The following is a 22,805-nucleotide window of genomic DNA, read 5'->3' on the forward strand; positions in this document are numbered from 1 at the left end:
GGGCGACGGGCCTCGGGAAGCAGAGGTTCAAAATATGCAAGCTGATGATAAATTGTTTTTTTTAAAGTAGATTCTCATGTTTACACTGCCACTGGTGGGATGTTGGAGCTTCTCTTGGCCCACATTGTCTAGACCATCTGGCATTGTCAGATGTATTAAATCTTGCTGGCCTCCTGTCTGTGAAGTGAAAGTGAAGTCTCTCAGTCATGTCCGGCTCTTTGCAACCACATGGACTGTAGCCCACCAGGCTCCTCCGTCCATGGGATTTTCCAGGCAAGAATACTGGAGTGAGTTGTCATTTCCTTCTCCAGGGGATCTTCCCAACCCAGGGATCAAACCCTGGTCTCCCGCGCTGCAGGCAGACGCTTTAGGGTCTGAGCCACCAGGGAAGCTCTGTAAAATAGTATCTAATAGTAGTGTTAATTTATGCTTTGAGTTTGAGTATCATTTTAAAGTGGTTCTGTGCTGTGAACTCTCTGCTCTGGTTTTGTGTCATTTTTTCCTACTGTGTTTTCTAACTGATTTGAAAGGAGTTTTTGTTTCTCCTCATTTTTTGTTTTGTTTCCCTTCATTTGCAAAACTAATTGTAAACTGTTCCGGGAATACTTTGTTCATGTTGTTACTTCTCTTCACTTCACCTGTCTTTTGACAGCTCTAAGTTCTTAATTTTAATGTAGTTAAATAATATACATTTATTTGTGTAAATTAGGTATACTGATGAGATATTTTTGTTTCTTGTTTAAGTAAACTGTTTCTATCTCAAAATACTATTTTGTAATTTCTATGTAGTTTTCTTTCTCCATTTCCATATTGTCCTGTCTTTAAATTCCTTTTCTCTTGTTGAGTGTTTACTATCTATAAACAGTGGGCATATTGTTAGGTTTGTTTGTTTCATTTTCTTTATTTGTTTTATCTATTGAATCCAAGTAAGCTGTCAGCAGGCTACTAACCTGAATGTGGAATTTTTCCTTTTGGCAGATAATTGTGATGACCCTCTGGTGTCTACCTTGTCTCAAGCATCATTCAGCAGTTCTTCCGAGCTCTCTAGCAGTCATGGTCCTGGGTTTGCAAGGCTAAACCGAAGAGATGGTAAGTCTGCTTTTTCTGCTCTGATTGGTTCATGATGAATCTCATTCATCTTCCATTCTCTTTTAGTAAAATCATTGTTAAGTGATACATTGTGAAAGGAAGTAAATTATAAAAGGAAGTAAATTTGTAAATAAGCAAATGGCAGAAACTGGTGGGTTGTACATGACATTTGGGATTGGTTCTGGAATGGCAAAGGGATGCGCCTATTTAAATATCTTGCATCATCGTTTTAGCACCCAAAGAATTGAATTCCCTCAATCTGGTGATTTTTTAAAATGTATCTTATAAAATAAACTTTTATTTTAAATTTTTATTTTTATTTTTAATTGAAGTATAGTTGATATACGGTACAATTTTAGTTTCAGGTGTACAGTATATTGTACAGTTTGACATTGAAATAAACTTTGAAGTGATCACCATGTTAAGTCTAGTAACCAAAGATATTACAGTATTATTACCATATTCCCTATGCTGTATATTATATCCTATGACTTATTTATTTTATAAATGCAATTTTGTACCTCCTAATTTCTCTCACCTATATTATTCATTCCCTCAACCTTCCATTCCTTCTGTAGCAACCACCTCTTACTTTTCTGTCTCTATGGGTCTGATTTCATTTTGTTTGTTTTATAGATTCCAGATATAAGTGCAGTCATATAATTTTGTCTTTGTCTGACTTATTTCACTTAATACCCTCTAGATTCATCTAAGTTATCACAAATGGTAAGATTTCACTTTTTAATGAAAAATAGATATTCCATTGTATATGTATATACTGCATCTTCTTCAGTGATTCATCTACAGAGGACACTTTGGTTGTTTCCATTACTTGGCTATTGTAAATAATGCCGCAGTGAACATAGGAGGGCATATATCTTTTTCATGCTTTTATTTTCTTGGGGTAAATACCCAGAAGTGAAGTTGCTGGACTTTATGGTGGCTCTGTTTTTAAATTTTGGAGGAACCTCAATGCTGCACCAGTTAACAATTCCACCAGCAGTGCACTGGGGCTCCCTTTCCTCTGCATCTTCCCTAACATTTGTTACTGGTAGTCGTGATGTCGCCTTTTGGATTATAGCCATTCTGACAGGTGTGAGGTATACTTCACTGTGGTTTTTATGTGCATTTCCCTGGTGGTGAGTGATGTTGAGGCATGTTGTGGCTGGGCCCCCACTGTGAGTGAGCTGGCGGGGGGCCTGACCCCCAGCTGGCTGGCTGTGTGACCTGGGGTGCATGCCTGTTGTGGACCCACTGCTGGGTGTTGTTATCATGCGTATGTGCTCAGTTGTGTCTGACTCGTTATGACCCCAGCACTGTATCCCGCCAGGCTCCTCTGTCCATGGGATTTCCCAGGCAAGAATACTGGAGTGGGTTGCCATTTCCTCCTCCAGGGCATCTTCCTGACCCAGGGATTGAACCCTCATCTCTTGCATCTCCTGTATTGGCAGGTGGATTCTTCACCACTGTGCCACCTGAGAAGCCTAGATGGTGGTGCTTCCTGGCACTAGTAGGCTCGGGAGAGGATTCCAAAATGGCACTTGCCACTGCTGGTGTCAGCTCAGGAGAAGGAGATTCCACAAATAGCCACCAGTGTCTCGTTACCCAGGGGAGTCTCAGCTGCCTCTTGTCTCTGTGGGAGGCTCTGCAAGGGCATTAACCGAGTCTGACCCAGGTGCCTTTCAAACGACTGCCTCTCCACTGGGACTTTGCATATGTGAGACTTTGCACACATCCTTTAAGAGTGCAGTCTCTGTTGTCCATAGCCCTCTGGCTCTTCCAAACATGCCCTGTTCCTTTTCAAAGCTCAACTTCTGGTGCCTCATCTTTTCTGTGCAGGATTCCTGGGCCAAGAGCCCTATATGTGGCTTGGACACCATGCCCCTTATTGAGGACCTCTGTGACTATGATTTCCCTCGTGTTTGTGGGTCACTGATTCTGGGCTGGGGGTCCTGACTAGATTGCATCTCTGTCCTTCTTGCCTGTCTTCTTGTTGCTTTTTCTTTATGCTTTTAGTTATGTAAAATCTTTTCTGCTTGTCTTCAGGTCATTCTCATAGATAGTTAGCTTTCTAAGTAGTTTAATTTTGATGCACACATGGAAGGAGGTGGGTTCAGAGTTTCCCTACTCCTCCATCTTGATCCTAAAATATACTTTTCTACAACAATGTACAATCATTATGTATACAGTAGCCATGAAAATGTAACTGATCCTCTGTTTTAAGATAAGAAGGAAGTTTGCAAGAAGTGATTTTAAAAGTTGCTAATTATATATGAAAACATTCCCCCTAAGATCAGGAACAAGACAAGGGTGTCCACTTTATTTAAGAGTGTCCTATTATTTAATAGGGTGTCCACTATTATTCAACATAGTTCTGGAAGTCCTAGCTACAGCAATCAGAGAAGAAAAAGAAATTAAAGGAATCCAGATTGGAAAAGAAAAAATAAAGCCCTCACTGCAGATGATATGATACTGTACATAGAAAACCCTAAAGATAGTATCAGAAAATTACTAGAGCTAATCAGTGAATTTAGCAAAATTGCAGGATACAAAATCAATGCACAGAAATCACTTGCATTTCTATATACTAACAATGAAGAATCAGAAAGAGAAACTAAGGCATCGATCCCATTCACCATTGCAACAAAAAGAATTAAATATCTAGGAAAAAACTTACCTAAGGAGAAAAAAGAACTGTACACAGAAAATAATAAGACACTAATGAAAAAAATCAAAGATGACAGAAACAGATGGAGAGATATTCCATGTTCCTGGGTAGGAAGAATCAATATTGTGGGAATGACGAGACTACCAAGTGCAATCTACAGATTCAGTGTGATCCCTATCAAATTACCAATGACAATTTTCACAGAATTAGAACAAAAAAATTCACAATTCATATGGAAACACAAAAGACCCTGGATAGCCAAAGCAGTCTTGAGAAAGAAGAATGAAACTGGAGGAATCAACCTTCCTGACTTCAGATTATACTACAAAGCTACAGTCATCAAGACAGTATGGTACTGGCACAAAAACAGAAATATAGACCAATGGAACAAGATAGAAATCCCAGAAATAAACCCAGGCACCTTTGGGTACCTTATTTTTGACAAAGGAGGCAAGAATATACAATGGGGCAAAGACAGCCTCTTCAATAAATGGTGCTGGGAAAACTGGACAGCTACATGTAAAAGAATGAAATTAGAACACTTCCTAACAACTTACACAAAGATACACTCAAAATGGATTTAAGACCTAAATGAAAGACCAGAAACTATAAACCCTTAGAGGAAAACATAGGCAGAACACTCGATGACATAAAGCAAGATCCTCTATGACCCACCTCTTAGAGTAATGGAAATAAAACCAAAAGTAAACAAGTGGGACCTGATTAAACTTAAAAGCTTTTGCACAGTGAAGGAAACTATAACCAAGGTGAAAAGACAACCCTCAGAATGGGAGAAAATAATAGCAAATGAAACAACTGACAAAAGATTAATTTCCAAAATATACAAGCAGCTCATTCAACTCAATACCAGAAAAACAAACAACCCAATCAAAAAGTGGGAAAAAGACCTAAACAGACATTTCTCCAAAGAAGACATACAAATGGCTAACAAATACATTAAAAGATGCTCAACATCGCTCATTATTACAGAAATGCAAATCAAAACTATCACCTCACACCAGTCAGATATCACCTCATACTGATGAGATATGATGTCACACTGGTCAGAATGGCCATCAACAAAAAGTCTACAAACAATAAATGCTGGAGAGGGTGTGGAGAAAAGGGAATGCTCTTGTGCTCTTGGTGGGAATGTAAATTGATACAACCACTGTGTAAGATAATATAGAGATTCCTTAAAAAACTGGGAATAAAAGCACCGTATGACCCAGCAATCCCACTCCTAGGCATATACCCTGAGGAAACCAAAATTGAAAGAGACACATGTATCCCATTGTTCATCGCAGCACTATTCACAATAGCTACAACACGGAAGCAACCTAGATGTCCATCAACAGATGGATAGATAAAAAACTTGTGGTACGTATACACAATGGAATATCACTCAGCCATAAACAGGAACGCCTTTGAGTCAGTTCTAATGAGGTGGATGAACCTAGAACCTATTATACAGAGTGAAGTAAGTCAGAAAGAGAAAGATAAATATTGCATTGTAATGCATATATATGGAATCTAGAAAAATGGTACTGAAGAATTTATTTACAGGGCAGCAGTGGAGAAACAGACATAGAGAATAGACTTATGGACATGGTGAGAGGGGGGAGGAGAGGGTGAGATGTTGGAAAGAGTAACACGGAAACTTACACTGCCATATGTAAAATAGATAGCCAATGGGAATTTGCTGTATGGCTCAGGAAACTCAAACAGGGGCTCTGTATCAACCTAGAGGGCTGGGGTGGGGAGGGAGATGGGAGGGAGGGTCAAAACGGAGGGGATATATGTGTACCCATGGCATCCGGTCCCATCACTTCATGGGAAATAGATGGGGAAACAGTGGAAACAGTGTCAGACTTTATTTTTCTGGGCTCCAAAATCACTGCAGATGGTGACTGCAGCCATGAAATTAAAAGACGCTTACTCCTTGGAAGGAAAGTTATGACCAACCTAGATAGCATATTCAAAAGCAGAGACATTACTTTGCCAACAAAGGTCTGTCTAGTCAAGGCTATGGTTTTTCCTGTGGTCATGTATGGATGTGAGAGTTGGACTGTGAAGAAGGCTGAGTGCTGAAGAATTGATGCTTTCGAACTGTGGTGTTGGAGAAGACTCTTGAGAGTCCCTTGGACTGAAAGGAGATCCAACCAGTCTATTCTGAAGGAGATCAGCCCTGGGATTTCTTTGGAAGGAATGATGCTAAAGCTGAAACTCCAGTACTTTGGCCACCTCATGCGAAGAGTTGACTCACTGGAAAAGACTCTGATGCTGGGAGGGATTGGGGGCAGGAGGAGAAGGGGATGACAGAGGATGAAATGGCTGAATGGCATCACTGACTCGATGGACATGAGTCTGAGTGAACTCCGGGAGTTTGTGATGGACAGGGAGGCCTGGCGTGCTGTGATTCATGGGGTTGCAAAGAGTCAGACACAACTGAGTGACTGATCTGATCTGATGGCTGATTCATGTTGAGGTTTGACAGAAAACAACAAAATCTATAAAGCAATTATCCTTCAGTAAAAAAGTTGCTAGTTGTTTAAAAATAGTCATCCCTAAATTTATTTAATTCTCAATGTGAATGACATGATTTTCTCTTCTGTTGAGGAATGGGAAGTTAATAAGATTTCATGCTCCTTTGGGAATACTTAGTTCATATTGTTGACTATCTCTTAGGTAGGTTGTGTTTGATTGCTTCAGTATGTTTCAAGAAAAGTGCAGATAATTAAATGGCAACTTAGTGTAGAAATAAGAGAATTTCAAAACTCTATGGACTTAAAGACAGAGTATCATTGTTATCCCTTCCTATATACTAAGACAAAACCCATCTGCTCATGCATTCTATGGAAAAAGAATTAGCAATACTAACCAAAAAATACTATTAAGAAGCATAAAAAGACATCAACATCATGTATTAGTAAAACTGTGATTCAGTCATTTCTTATTCCCTTCTCACATGCTGTATCAGCCATATCTTTTTTTCAGCTTTTAGTTATTCTAGTGAGTATATAGTGAAAGTGAAAGTTGCTCAGTTGTGTCCGACTCTTTGCGACCCCATGGACTAAACAGTCCCTGGAATTCTCCAGCCAGAATACTGGAGTCGGTAGCCTTTCTCTTCTCCAGGGGATCTTCCTGACCCAGGGATTGAACTGGGGTCTCCTGCATTGCAGGCAGGTTCTTTACCAACTAAGCTATAGGAACCCTGTAGGTATATAATGGCTTCTTATATTGTGGGTTTTACAAATTAATTAATTATTATTTATTTGTGGCCACACTGGGTCTTTGTTGCTGCACGCAGGCTTTCTCTGGTTGTAGAAAGCGGGATCTCCTCTCTAGCTGCAATTTGTAGGCTGCTTGCTGTGGTGGCTTCTCTCGGTGCAGAGCACAGGCTGCAGAGCACGGGCTCAGTCGTTTCTGTGCACGGGCTTAGCTGCCGCACTGCATGTGGATCTTCCCGGACCAGGGATTGAACATTGTGTGTTCCCTGCATTGGCAGGCGGAGTTTTAACTGCTGGACCACCAGGGAAGCGCTCAGCCACTTCTGAGTTTACTGGTTGGTCTTATTCTTTGTTCTGTTGTTTAATGTTTGAGTACGTTGAACACTGGACAGAACAAATGGATTGTGTGTTTGTGTGTGTTGCTATATGATAAGTATTATAAATACCTAACACTGCAGTGTGAGTTTGAGTTTATTCAAAAGATTTTATCTGATATTATTTGATACATTCCTCTATGTGTGTTTCTTTTTTATTGGGTGCAGTTGCCATAACTTTGTGTGTTTCTTAGTGTGAGACTGTCATTGGGGAGTAATAACTGAGATCCTTGTATTACTCAGTTTACAAGGAGAACGTTGTGGGCTTTGAATACTTTTGTGTAGATAATTCTTGCTGTTACTTTTATTTGCCTTATAGTGAAAGTTACTGTCACATTGGACTATTTCTCTTGTTTTCAGTTCTGAATCCCTTACTACAGGCAAGTGGGCTTTCCTCGCCACTAAGGCAGCTAGTCCAGATTCTGAGCCAGTGGTCCGTCCTGTGAGAATGCTGCCATCAAAACAGTGACCTTAGAATGAAGTTTCTATCTTGTACTTCTTTTTAAAAGTAAAGCAGTTTAACATTTACCACCACTCCATTTGAGTAATAAAACATTTCATAGGATTGGCCCATGAAAAGAGATGCAAAATTTAATGTAACTACTTATCTTTATTTCATTTGTTGGGGTTCAAGAAATCATACACATTCTCTCTATGTGTGTGTGTGTATATATATACATATATATGATGTGTTATTTGTTGAATCAAATCATATTTTTTCATTAATTTATATACTCATCAGGAATCTCCATCAGTAGGACTCATTTTCATTCTCAATTCGTTTCTATGGCTCTTGGTAAAACACAATATTAAACTTCATGAATCTCATTTGCATGTTAATGAAATAGAGAAACAAAACAGGATCATTTTAATTATCTTTTGCTGGTTGTCAGCCTACTTGATTACATTTTTTCTTTTTTATTTCGTTTTTCTTTTTTTTTCCTATTAATTACATGAAGTGCTCACAAAGGAATGTCAGATTTTGAGTGATTTATTAAAGGCTATATATTATACTAGTATGGCAACATTCCTTGTCGTATTTAAATCAGGCTATGGAAGGGTGTCCAGCTAAGTCGGCAAGTAACGTATAAATTAAGTCAGCTAATAAAGATCCTAGTATCCTAGAAACCCAGATGGAGTGACCTCTTTGCTATGGAGTCTGGAAAACTTAGGGCTAAAGAACAGACAAGCAAGAAATGAGAAATCAAGCTCAACAACCCACAGCGTTCCATCTAAGATAAGTAAGAAGTGCTCTGGGTAACACTGTGATAATGACTAGGCCCTGTAATGGGGAAAAGAGATCAGCAAAAGACTACTGTTAAATGGAATTATTCCATTTCTACCAGTAGGGAAGAAGAAAAATGTACTTTTATTGAGGTCTGTTAATTTAATTTTGCCACTTAATTCTATTGTGAGTTGAAATGTGTCCTTCAAAAGAATGTGTTCACTTCTTAACCCTGATTCCTATGAATGTGACCTTCTTTAGACTTAGAGTCTTTGTGGATGTAATCAGGATCAGGTCATAATGGACTAGTGCGTGTTCGTGCTCAGTCGTGCCTGACTCTTTGTGACCCCATGGACTGTAGCCCACCAGGCTCCTCTGTCCATGGGATTCTCCAGGCAAGAATACTGGAGTGGGTTGCCATGCCCTTCTCCAGGGATCGAACCAGTATCTCCTGGGTCTTCTGCAGTACAGATGGATTCTTTACCACTGAGCCACCAGGATTAGGCTGAACCCTAAATCGAATGACTTGCAAAGAGTTGGACATGATTTAGCAACTGAACAACAGCAACAAGAATCCAATGACGGGTGTTCTTCTAAAAGAAAAGAGATCTACAGGGACACAGAGACAGAGGGAAGAAGTCCCTGAGAAGACAGAAGCAGAAATTGGGACAACACAGCTGCTGCTGCTGCTGCTGCTGCTGCTGAGTCGCTTCAGTCGTGTCTGACTCTGTGTGACCCCATAGACGGCAGCTCACCAGGCTCCCCCGTCCCTGGGATTCTCCAGGCAAGAACACTGGAGCAGGTTGCCATTTCCTTCTCCAATGCATGAAAGTGAAAAGTGAAAGGGAAGTCGCTCAGTCGTGTCCGACTCTTAGTGACCCCATGGACTGCAGCCCACCAGGCTCCTCCGTCCATGGGATTCTCCAGGCAAGAGTACTGGAGTGGGGTGCCATTGCCTTCTCCGGACGACATAGCAACAAACCAAGAAATATCAAGTATTGCCAGCAAACTCCAGCGGGGAGGGTTTTTCTTTGAAGCCGGCAGAGGGAGCGTGGCCCTGCTGACGCCTGTTTTGGACTTCTAACCTCCAAAGCTGTGAGAGAGTTAATTTTATTCCTTAAAAGCTGTGCAGCTAGTGATACTTCGTTATAGCAGCCTGGGAGGCTGGTACAAGCGCCCTGAGGAGGTGATGTCTTCTCCATGTTTTTTTTGCACTGGAAGATGCTTCTCGATTTGAACCTGACAGATTTCACAGCTCAGAGACGTGTGATCCAAACTTAACCCTAAACCACACAAACAAACAAACACTAATCATTACTTTATTGGCTCTGTAATGGAATCTCATCTCTGCCCTTATATACTATTCCCATTGTTACAGTTTCTGTAGGTTGAGTTACTAATACATTTGGCACCTGAAAATTTTGCCATCATCAGTGTATGGTTCAGACAGGTTCTAGTGTGCCATTCAATGGCCCAAGTGTGTTTTTAGGACAGGATATAAAGAGGTCATATGTATAGAACTGTTTCTGAAGTTGCAGTAGAGTCTAAATGAATGTTTTTGTTTTCATGTACTTGGGAAACCTTGGAAATGGGTTATAGCAAACTGAGGTGCTTGTCTAAGGCTTCCCGGGTGGCTCAGTGGTCAAGAATCCACCTGCCAATACAAGAGATCCAGAAGACGTGGGTTTGATTCCTGGATCAGGAAGATCCCCTAGAGGAAATGGCAACCCACTCCAATATTCCTGTGTGGAAAATCCCATGGACAGAGGAGCCTGGCAGGTTACAGTTAATGGGGTCATAAAGAGTCAGACACAACTTAGTGACTGAGCATGCGCTTGTAAAAGCAGTAAATAAAATGACTGTACAGAGCAAAAACAGAATATTTGTATGTGTGAATGTAAACAGGAGTATGTACAGCAGGTTGCCCCCATACATAACAAATACTGTGAGTTTCCTCTCATCTATTCTGTAAGATCAAAATATTTCCTCTTTTGCTAGAAAGTGGAATATTTGTCTCTATTTTCCCATTGTCTGTTTATCCACAGCTGAACCCTTCTCCTCTAAATGCTTGTAAAGCAGTGCTTTCTTCATGCCTGTAGGGTTTGCTGTTAAAACCAAGCGTCTATCTGTAGAGAAATGAGCATATTTAGTTAGTGGACAGAGGGAACTCTGATTCTGGATGTACCTCTAGTGGGAAAAATGACAACATTCTATACAGAATTATTTGGCAGTTCATACTGCTCTAAATCATTGTGCTTGTTTGCGTGTAACTATTATGCTTGCATTAAAATCCCATAGATAAATTCCCAAGGTATGCCTGGTGCATGTCACTTGCTTGAGGACAGTTGAGGTGAATGCTTCTGGTTGTTAAGCATATTGCATAATATCATTTATAATGCTCACATTTAAAATGAAAATATACTTGATAGCCAATTCCTTATGAGGAAAAGAATGAGAGACGAATTCTGTATGGGACTGAAAAAACTCGAGCCTCAGGAAAGGTGAGTCTCATTGGCCAGGTGGGTGCAGGTCTGAAACGTGCCTGACGGTCCCCAGGATCAGAGCTGGGGCAGGTGAGCCTCACCAACCAAGTGTAGAACATTGACTACATTGAGGACGGTGTGTTCTTAGAGAGGTGGTTAAAAAACAAGAGATGTCAGCAGTTTGTTTGCTTCTGTGTCAACTGCTTCCCGCACACCCGGGATGGATGTGCCTGAGTTAGCCCTTAGCACCGAAGAGTTCCCTGAACTGCAAGGGTCCCGAGTCTCCATGCTGAGTCAGGCTGTAAGTACACAGCTCTGCATTAGCTCTGCCCTGTTTTTCTGTCTTGCCTTAACTGATCTGAGATTAGGAGATGTACAGTTCCTAGTGTTGGGATGAGAGCACTTAGCCCTGACAAACCCCCCCAAGGATTCAGATCCCTGCGCGTCACCCCTGTGGTCACAGGACACAATCTCCTCTCCAGCACACCTGAACCTCAGCCTCCTGCTCTGCTTCTCTGCTTTATACTTGCGGGGGGTCACAACATTTTAGGTGAGGGATGAACACTTAAGTGTTACTTATCTGGATCGATTCACTGTTCCTGGGTTTAAATCATTACTACTTCTTACTTTTTTTTTTTTAAGATGGAAGAGATATTTAATCTCTATGCTTAAACTCTCTAGTTTTCTTCTGGAAGAATAGGGATAATACTGAAATGGTTTTGGGTTTATTGAAAATGATCACAGTGCTGTGGTGTGGCCACAAGAATTACTAAAGTATGGTCCCAAGAGAATTTGAACAGTTTCAGAGCATGTCCTGCCAATTAACCTCACTTCAGCAACCCTCACCTGACCAGATATATACATGAACTGTTATAAAGGTAATCTCAGAAAACTCAGGCTTCCACAAAACCTCTGGCGAAAGAGTATTTTTATTCTTGATTAATTCTAGAACAGAGCAGGGTCAAAGAATTACATTTTATGTGTTCATTATTAGCTTGAAGTAAAGATAAAATGTTCTCATACATCCTTAGTCAAAATCTGTGAACTAGGGTATTCTGGTGGTTTTATTTAAAATATTTAGCAACTGGAAGTTGGTTTAAGAAGTTAAAATAATACTAACATTTTGATAAAGGTTTGGAAAATGAAATTCTAGATCAGTTTTATGGTCACTGGTGTGTCATGTATTTATATAGATTGTGTTTTGTGTACTGGCTTTGAGAAGGTGAAATAAAGACGAGTGAATATTTACATCTAATTTATTGATAAGCCTATGTCCTCTATTCATTAAAGAATCAGAGGGTTTGCTGTCATGTCTGGGATTAATATGCAGTCACTTCCGTTCTCTCAGTTCATTTGATTTACCACCGGAGGTGATTGTCCTCCTGACCACTTGGCTCTTCCTTACTTTGGGTGTCTCTCTCTGTTCTGACCCTTACTCAGGAACATGCTCTACTATCTTCTGATCTCTGGCCACGGTCCTGATACTCCCTCCATCTTACCCTTTGTTGTCCTGGTCTGTCCTGTAGCACAGTTTCTTCAGCTCTAAATCGGTCTGATGATGCAATCCCAGTGAATGTGCCACGTTCCTAAGTAATTTACAGAGATAAAAAATGCTGGTTTTGGAATCACAAAAAGTAGGTTATCATACTAAACTGTGAGTGCCCCTGGGAAAATGATATATTCTCTCTTTTTTCCCTGTAAATGTATGGAGTCAAATTTGGGGATCTCTAAATCCAGTGGCAATGTACTTTTTTTATTTGTAATATTCTGTAGGCTATGTCTCTTTTCCTTTTAACTCACTCTAATAATGGAGATCTTCAAAGCATGTGAGTGAGTGACTTTGATGGCTTTTCAATAAGAAGGTAAGGGCAGAATCTTAAGGGAAACTGTCCTTCCAAGTACCCTCAATTAGAAGACACAGAATGTGCCTGGCTTAGGAGGTAGTCTTCAACTGTTATAAAATATAGGAATTCAAGTGATAAATATGAGTCTATTGTAATTGACATAGTGGGCTTCCCTTGTAGCTCACTCGGTAAAGAATCTGCCTGCAGTGCAGGAGACCCGGGTTCAATCCCTGGGTTGGGAAGATCCCGTGGAGAAGGAAATGGCAACCCACTCCAGTATCCTTGCCTGGAAAATTTCATGGACAGAGGAGCCTGGTGGGCTGCAGTCCATGGGGTCTCAAAGAGTTGGGCACGACTGAGTGACTAACACTTATTGTAATTGACACAGGGGCTCAAATTTAGTCACTTAAAATGCATCCATAAAGTTAAAAATTATTATTAATATATAAAATACACTTCTTTGTGTATATCTAATATTCTTCACTCTGTAGAGGAGGAAAATTTCACATGTTGGTACAGTGAAATAATAGTGGGTGGTGTTTGGTTGAGTTCTCCCAAAATTACACCCTGGACCAATGGTTGAGGTGCCAGTGGTTTATTAGGGGATGGTTCCCAGGAGAAAACAGCGAGGGAGTGTAGGAAGCACAATAGGAGGGAGGAGAGCACAGTTTCAAGTGAAGTCCCACACACAGCCTAATCTCCCAGGAAACTCTGGGTGGTGAAGTTTTACCTAAGGCTTTGTCTTACCTCCCATTAAGGGAACTGAGGCTAGCAAGGTGGCTGGCAGTGTAAATAATTTAGAATAGCTAGTGTCTAAGCACTAGCTTTAGACAGTATAATCAAATGCAATAAACTAGCTGGCTTAAACAATAGACATCTTTTTCTCACGGTTCTGGAAGCTGAAAAGTCCAAGATCAAGGTGTCAGCAGATTCTGTTCCTTGTTAGTAGCTCGCAGCAGCCACTTCCCTGCTGTGTGCTCACATGGCCTCTCCTTGGTGCTTGCGTATTTGGGGAGGGAGAGAAAGAGCTCTCTGTCTTCCTTATAAGGTGACTAATCCCATCATGGGGGTCCCACTCTAAAGACCTCATCTAAATCTAACTGCCTCTGAAAGGTGATACCAAATATCATCACACGGGGTGGGGGGCGGGTTATGGCTTCAACATATGAGTCTGGGGGCAGGGTGGGTCACAGCCCTTAAAAGCTGCATTTCTATAAACCAGTGAACCAACTACAAAGTGTTAACTGCTTGGTGATATCTGAGGGAAACCAAGATAGCCAAGCCTTCAGGGTCAAAGATCCTGGAGAGAAAAGAAATACCATATAGTGAGCCTGACATTTTCAGCACCAAATAACAGAGCTTCAAAACATAAAAAACTGGACAGAAATAATAGGTGAAAAAAAAAATGAAACACCAAACATAGTGAGAGGTTTTTAATCTCTCTCTTTCTTGGTAGCTTATATAGGAAATATGCAAAAGACCAGTGGAAATACAGATTTTAACAACAAAGTTAACAAATTTGACAGAATATTTATGCATGTAATTTATATTTACATAATAGGTAGCATATATAAACCTCTACCTCCAACAACTGCAAAATATACATTCTTATCCAGAGTACCTAGAATATTTACTTAAATTTATTCTGGGCCATAAAAAATGCTTCAGCAAATCTCAAAGGATTTAAATCATGCAGGGTAGGTGCCCTGGGTACAGTTGAATTAATCTAGAAATCAATAATTAAAAAATACTTTAAAACCCAGAAAGGTGTGGAATTTAATTAATACGCTTCTCAAAAAGAAATCTCAGTGGAAATGAGAGAACACTTAAACTCAATGGTAACAAAATACCATAGGTCAGAATTGTGAGGTGCAACTTAGGTCAAATTGATAGCCTTAATTGCACATATTAAAGAAGAAGGAAAGCTAAATATTTATGATCCACCCATTGCTTACTTCTTTAGTTTCTCAAGAAATTAGAAAAAGAACAACAGATTAAGCCCAAAGTAAGGAAAAGAAAAGGAATAAAAGTACATTAATTAATGAAATATAAAATATGTAGTATATGTAGTATAGACAAAACCATAATAAGGATATTTTAACAAGTGTCCTGCTAATAATTGTGAAAACTTAAATGAACTGAAAAAATTATTTGAAAACCACAACCTGAAAAATTGTCCCCAAGAAATAAAATATTTCTCTGTCAGATAAAGATAGTAAATCCATAATGCACACACTCCAACAGAGAAAACTTCAGGCTAAAATGAATTCATGTGTGAATTCTTCCAGACACTTTTAAGGAAGCTACAACTCTAATCTTGCACATTCTCTTCCAGAGGACAGAAAAAAAAAAAAAAGTACTCCCCAACTCATTCTATGAGAGCAGCATAACCTTGATACCAAGCCATGTCAAGGACAAACAGGGAAGAAAAATTAAAAGCCACTCTCTCTCATGAATATAAATGTGAAATGCTATAAACAAAATATTAGCATACGTGTGTGAAGGGGGCTTGGCTTCAGCGTGAGAATGCACCTTCTCAGCTGGAGTGCACGTGTGTTCTGAGAGCATGGTGGGCTGCACAACCAGAAAAACAGTGAAAGCAGGGCCTGGAGCTCTCTTGTCTGATCCATGCATAAGTATCTTGAGCATCTTACCTAGGAGAGGATGGAGTGGAAATGTGACAATAGCTAGCAATAGGAAGCCATCTTTTTTTCTTTTTGAAAACAAATTTTAATTGGAGGATAATTGCTTTACATTATTGTGTTGGTTTCGGTCGTACAGCAATGTGAATCAGCCAAACATATATGCCCTCCTTCTTGAACCTCCCTCCCGTTGCCCCCGCCCCATCCCACCCCTCTATGCTGTCACAGAGCACGGGGCAGAGCTCCCTGTGTTATATAGCAACTTCCCACTAGCTCTGTTTTACACAGGGAAAGCCATAGTTTGTATTCACTTATATTAGGGACTATCATAATTTAAAATGTGCTGTTTTATATTGGACATCTCCTGGACAACACTTAACATCTTTTCAGCTCCACCTCCTTCTGCAACTGGGACCAAGTTCAGCTTCCCACAGGTATAACAGGGTCTCCTCTTGTAGTTCCACTGACCTGTCACTTCCTGCCCTGTGGCTCCCCTGATGCTCGGGAGGGTCAGCTCCCAGGGAACCAGTTTAGTTCAGTCGCTCAGTCGTGTCCGACACTTTGCGACCCCATGAATCGCAGCACGCCAGGCCTCCCTGTCCATCACTAACTCCCGGAGTTTACCCAAACTCATGTCTGTCAAGTCGGTGATGCTATCCAGCCATCTCATCCTCTGTTCTCCCCTTTTCCTCCTGCCCCCAATCTCTCCCAGTATCAGGGTCTTTTCCAATAAATCAACTCTTCGCATGAGGTGGCCAAAGTATTGGAGTTTCAGCTTCAGCATCAGTCCTTCCAATGAACACCCAGGGCTGATCTCCTTCAGAATGCACTGGTTGGATCTCCTTGCAGTCCAAGGGACTCTCAAGAGTCTTCTCCAACACCACAGTTCAAAAGCATCAATTCTCTGGCACTCAGCTTTCTTCACAGTCCAACTTTCACATCCATACATGACCACTGGAAAAACCATAGCCTTGACTAGATGGACCTTTGTTGGCAAAGTAATGTCTCTGCTTTTGATTATGCTATCTAGGTTGGTCATAACTTTTCTTCCAAGGAGTAAGCGTCTTTTAATTTCATGGCTGCAATCACCATCTGAAGTGGTTTTTCTGCTCCTGCTCCTGCTAAGTCACTTCAGTGGTGTCCGACTCTGTGCGACCCCATAGACAGCAGCCCACCAGGCTCCCCCGTCCCTGGGATTATCCAGGCAAGAACACTGGAGTGGGTTGCCATTGCATGAAAGTGAAAAGTGAAAGTGAAGTCACTCAGTCGTGTCCGACTCTTAGTGACCCCATGGACTGCAGCCTACTAGGCTCCTCTGCCCATGGAATTTTCCAGGCAAGAGTACTGGAGTGGGGTGCCATTGCCTTCTCCCGAAGGGGTTTTGGAGCCCCCCCAAATAAAGTCTGACACTGTTCCACTGTTTCCCCATCTATTTCCCATGAAGTGATGGGACCAGATGCCATGATCTTAGTTTTCTGAATGTTGAGCTTTAAGCCCACTTTTTCACTCTCCTCTTTCACTTTCATCAAAAGGCTTTTTAGTTCTTCACTTTCTGCCATAAGGGTGGTGTCATCTGCATATCTGAGGTTATTGATTATTTCTCCCGGCAATCTTTATTCCAGCTTGTGCTTCTTCCAGCCCAGTGTTTCTCATGATGTACTCTGCATAGAAGTTAAATAAGCAGGGTAACAATAACCAGTGGGCACTGTAAATCCTGATGCAGGGCTCTGGGCACTGTTGCCTGCCTGTGAGACTGACCTTGACCGACAGAGGAGGACACCTGAGGGGTGAAATCTTCCACCTTTGTCCTCAGGGTGGAAAGTTCTGAGCTGTGTCTCCTCAAAAGACTGCTTGGAAAAACGCCAAGCTTTTCATTTTATCCATACATTCTTTTCGTGATTTTGTTATTACCTGTCTGTGTTTTCTTGTATCTCTTTGAACTTCCTTAAGATGATTATTTTGAGTTCTTTGTTAGATGGGAGACCTTTATTTCTTTGGGGTCAGTTCAGTTCAGTCGCTCCGTCGTGTCCGACTCTTTGCGACCCCGTGAATCGCAGCACGCCAGGCCTCCCTGTCCATCACCAACTCCCGGAGTTCACTCAGTTTATTAGTGTCTTTTGGTGGTCTCACGTTTGCCTGCTTTTTTGGGGTCTATGTAGCCTTGCACTGGTGTCTGTGCAGTTGAAGGAGCATCACTGGGCAGATTCCTGGGCAGGCAGGCTGGTCCCAGCCTGTCTGAGAGGGACCGAGCTGAATCAAGGGCCACTTCCCGGTGGGCGTGCCTCCCTCCGCGTCCCTGAGTGGGCGGGGCTGTTCCCTGTCTGCTTCGCCGCCGAGCGACCATTCAGTCAGACTGAGGGGGCAGGGACCTCGCCAGACCACAGCTGACCGCAGCTGCGAGGGCCTGGGGTCAGCTCACGGGGCTGCTTCACGATCTGCAGCCACCCTGAGGGCGACTAGCTTGCTGTCGGGCGCGGTGGGTGTATCTCCTGCCAGACCTCCCCCACCGCAGCTTGGAGTGCGGCGCTGAGCTACAAGGACTGTTTGAGAGTCTCCTTTTGGGTTAGAATCGGTGGGCCCCCCTCCAGGGACATCGTCAGCAAGTCTCCTGGTGGGTCCCTGGGCCCTGGGCCTGCCGCTGGATCCCAGAGCTCCCACCCAGGCGCTTCTGTCCATGGAGGGCTGCGGGATTGTTGTTGCTAAGCGGGTGTATGTGAGTGAGAGACTTCCTATTCTGCCGTCTTACCGACGACGTCACTTCATATGTCAGGCCTCTGTCTGTCTAATAGTTCTGTAAATAAAAATATGCTCCCGTAAATTGTCTCATTTGATTTTTCACTGTACCCTGAAGCCTGCCCTGCAGATGTAATTCCACAAGAAAAGAGGTAGAAGAATTACACGAATTTAGGACTTCTCTGTTTCTTCTCAAATACAACTTTATGTCAGAGATTTTCTCCCTCAGTGGGAACTATTAGGTCCTTACAGGTCTAAGTTTAAATCGAAAGCTAGCCTAAGATCCAGTGGTTTGATATTTGTTGTTTTTCTCCTATCTGGATACTAACAATAGAGAAGAAAAGGGGCACATACACAATTGAAGTGTAATTGGCTATATAAAATAGAACTGACTTAATAGACTATACAACAATATCTTGACTGTATAAAAATGAAAAGCAAGATCAGAGACTCCGTGCCAAAATGAGAATGTTTATGTGGGTTTTTACAAAGCCTCATCTTTGACCTTGGCACTGTGTGTGCCCTCCCTGAGCAAGCTGGTTCACTGCCAGGGCCTCAAGAGGAGGCCTGTGCAGACACCTCCCACATTTGTGCTGGAGGAGAAACATGTCTGACAATCTCCCATCTTGTATTTTCAATTGCTTGCTGGAATTTTCCAACTGCCTGCTAGAAGGCTTGTCTTCCCCAAAAAGCTCGACATAAGACTTGTTAAATATATCACCTCTAAACCAGCTTCTACTTGTAATTATTTTTCTTTTCTGGTTCCTGATGGTTATCTTAATCACCATGGCTTAACATTCTTAACCTTTTATTTCTCCCTCGATCCCTTCTCCTGAATTTGATAAATTCTTTCTCATACTCTTTTTTGGGGAGAGGGGTTTCCATTGCTACTACCCTAAAGCAGTTTTTGGATTTCTAGCCAAGGTTATTTTAATAACCATTCTATTTTGAAGTCATGTACCTTTGAGGCTTTCCTCAATAAAAAATAAAATTTAAAGCAGTGTCATGACCTTGTTTTTTGCCTGCTTAAGATTTTCAACCTCCTTGCATGTATAGGTATTTCTGAATATACTTTCCAAAGTCTAGCTAATATTCTGAGCGATTGAGCAGATAATTTGGTAGTTTCAAGGAAAGAAGAATAAAAAATGCTTATAAACTTTTCACAAGTTAAACTGTAAGATTTTGTGAATTGTCTACAACTCACAGAGTGCAGACATACTTCATTTTATTGTGCTTTGAAGATACTGTATTTCTACAGATTTAAGGTTTGTGGCAGCTCTGTGTCAGCCAAGTCTATTGTTAAACCATTTTTTCAAGAACGTTTGCTCACCTTGTGTTTCTGTGTCACATTTTGGTAGTTCTCACAATATTGCTAACTTTTGTGTTATTATTTTAATTGGTATGGAGATTTGTGGTTAGTGATCTTGATGTTAGTACTATGACTCAGTGAAGACTCAGTGACATTTATTTTTTAGTGATAAAGCTTTTTTAAATTAAATATGTATATGTTAAAAGAGATGCTCTTGCATACTTAGTAGATCAAGTATAGTATAAGCATAACTTTTATATGCACTGGGAAACCAGAAAATTTGTTTGACTCATTTTACTGTGATATTTGCTTTATTGTGGTGGTCATTATTCCCCAGTATCTCTGAGGCATGCCTGGATAGTTTCTCTTAACTACCCTATCTTTGCTTAATTTATGTGTTATTACTTATATTTCTTCTACAAATAAAATAAATTTACAATATCATAAATACAGGGCTTCCTTGGTGGCTCAGATGGTAAAGAATCTGCCTACAATGCAGGAGATCATGGTTTGATCCCTGGGTTGGGAAGATCCTCTGGAGAAGGGAATGCCTACGCACTCCAGTATTCTTGCCTGGAGAATTCTATGGACAGAGGATGAGGAGTGATCATGACTTTAGTACAAAGATTAAATCATAGAAGCTGGGATATGTGAATATTTGAGTATGGTGATTTCATATAAGCATCTAAATCAGACAAGCACTAGGTGGACATTGGACTTACTAGACAAAGATTTTAAATTGTCTTTCAAATATGCTCAAAGAGTCAAAGGAAACAAGGAGAATGAAATCTCAACAAATAGAGAACGTGGATTGTAAAGCAAATCTAATTTAGTGTCTTCTAATGTGAGTGTTATGGATTTTTTCTGCAATAGAGGAAAACAGAAGATGTACATCAAAGTTGCATTTCCAATAGCAAAAACCCATCTCATTATTAGTATTATGCTCATGGAGCAAAATAGAATAAAGTGTTCGCAGAATTTCTCTCTCTCAGAAAGACACTATCGCAAGCAGTATTTTTTCGGTGGTCCTGGATATGGAGTAAACACTATGAGAACATGCTAATAGACCCCTGCTTTCTTCACTGGTACAACTGCTTTGACTTCTGAGTTTTCATCTTCCTTCTACTTGTATGAAAGTGAAGGACTCGACCCTTTGAATCTGGTTAGCCGTGGTGACCCACAAGTGTAGGAGACAGCGCTGTTCCTTGTGCTCTGGATCATCTGATGCACATTGCAGGTTGGAAGATGCCCTGGAGCTGGACTGAGGTGGCACTGGGTGGACACAAGAAGCCTTGTTCACAGAGGAGAGTGTGCTGACAGTAACATGTCTCAATGTGACAGTTTTACCAAACTGACATCACTAGGAAGTGTGGGAGTTGGGGGGGGGTATGTTTATTGTGTTGTGCAAAAAAGTGAGCAATACTTTGTGCTTTTTTCTGCATGAAAGTAAACTGGTTCATGTTGGCAAACGTGAGCACATAAGTTCCTGTAATGAAGAATGAAATAAAAAGCATTTTTAATGACAATGATAATTGCTTCAGTGGCTGTTTCTCTCTGTGAGGTGATATGGGGGTGGAAATAGACATGACCTCTCCATTGGTCCTTCGTCTCCCCGTCCAGCTCAGAGGTCTCCCCGTCCAGCTCAGAGAGGCACAGGCCACCCACAGCCTAAGGGAAAGAAACAAATTTAAGTGGGTACCCTTTAGATCTAAAATAGAAACAATTTGAAAGGGGAAATGGCCAGCCTAAAGGAATCCCTTTTCCCCATACCCCACAGAGGGAAGAGACATGAGGAAATAAGTCTGAAGGATCATATTCTATGATGTCTTGTCCTCAAACTAAGTTCACAGTAGGAAGCTTGACAGAACCCTTCATTCACACTCAGGTGTCTGAATGTGAAAGGGTGCTCAGAGTGGGTGCTTGAAGGGGAGACTGCCTGCCCCAAGAGGAGTCACTGGATCACCCTGCTGCTGCACTGCAGAGCTGGTGGTCTGACAGTCCCCACATCAGCCCCGGGTGGCATGTGAGGGAAGCCAAGAATGGATGTGGAAATTAGGGCATGAAGCAGTGGGTGTGGGCAAAGGTCATACCAGGGGTGGGAGGAAGAACATCACAATGTCGTGACAAGGCACGTCCCGACCAACCTGCAACAGATCAACTTGGAGCAGAGTGGAGTGGCTTACGGACCGCACAAGACAAGAGTGGTCCCCATCTCCACTGCCCCCAGGGTGGGCAGGAAGGGGGGCAGATCCCTGAGAGCATTTCGAAGCTGAAAGTGACAGAAATAAAATCCTGAATTGACAGAAATCCATAAACTGGACCGAGTTCCTCTGAAATGATTAGATTGATTTTCTGCATTGGACAGAATAGGAACTCAAGAGAGAAAATTAGATTGAGTTAGGAAAAAAAAATGCATTTTTCATACCTGAGGCTACAACTGAGAAATTCATAACTGCAATATGATTCCAACTGCTTTGCTCAAGTAGCTTATCTGAGATATGGTCAGTAACCTGCCAGCTTGTGAGAGCAGGTCTTTTCAGCTCAGCACTGTCAAGTTGGGACCTTGAAATCTGCCATGGAGGCCTTTACACCACAGGAAGTGACGGATGCTGTGAAGCAGGAGTCCTACATACTACTTACTTGGACGTACCTCTCATCAGACAAGATGTAATGATGTCAGAGGAAAAGATACAAGGATTTCTTTTAAGAATTGGACTGTGAACCAAAACAGTTTGACATGCTCCTAGTGCTTAATTGTTTGTTGCTTTAAAAAAGAACCTATAAATATGTAGTTTGTATTTTCACAATGTATTATTAATACATCTGGTTTTCCTCAGTCACATATAAATTAAGATTTTTTTTTAATTTAGTAAACATCAAGAATGACAGTTAAACCAACTCACTGCAGAAGCTGCCTGTGCAGACCAAACTATCCACCTGGCTGGGCATAGGTTGGTAAAAAGATTGCAAATACCATCTTCTTATAAAAGAATATGAAGAACCATGCATATTTTTAGTGATCTTAAAATACTGTTTATTCTGTACATTTACAATTGTGGATGGTCTCTATTTATTAAGTTATCTAAAATCGGTGATCCACTTGTGTACCAAACACAGCACACACACTGTTTGTCCGATGCTGAGAACTGAGTTTGACTGCTGTTTTCCTAGCTTTGAATGAAAGGTTGTCTGCAGTCTGGTTCCCCTC

General features: G+C 41.3%; 1 protein-coding gene across 4 annotated transcripts in view; it reads left to right on the forward strand.

Annotated features, from left to right (window-relative positions):
* The window catches only part of CNTNAP4 (contactin associated protein family member 4), a 313,027-nt gene that overhangs the window by 42,368 nt on the left and 247,854 nt on the right, over positions 1 to 22,805 (forward strand). For all 4 annotated transcript variants that reach the window (XM_061386803.1, XM_061386801.1, XM_061386802.1 and 1 more), the window contains exon 2: positions 979 to 1,089. In XM_061386803.1, the coding sequence (XP_061242787.1) occupies positions 979 to 1,089 (111 nt within the window). The remainder of the gene's footprint in view (positions 1 to 978; positions 1,090 to 22,805) is intronic.

Source organism: Bos javanicus, chromosome 18 (genome assembly GCF_032452875.1).
Source record: "Bos javanicus breed banteng chromosome 18, ARS-OSU_banteng_1.0, whole genome shotgun sequence".
NCBI classification, from domain to species: domain Eukaryota; kingdom Metazoa; phylum Chordata; class Mammalia; order Artiodactyla; family Bovidae; genus Bos; species Bos javanicus.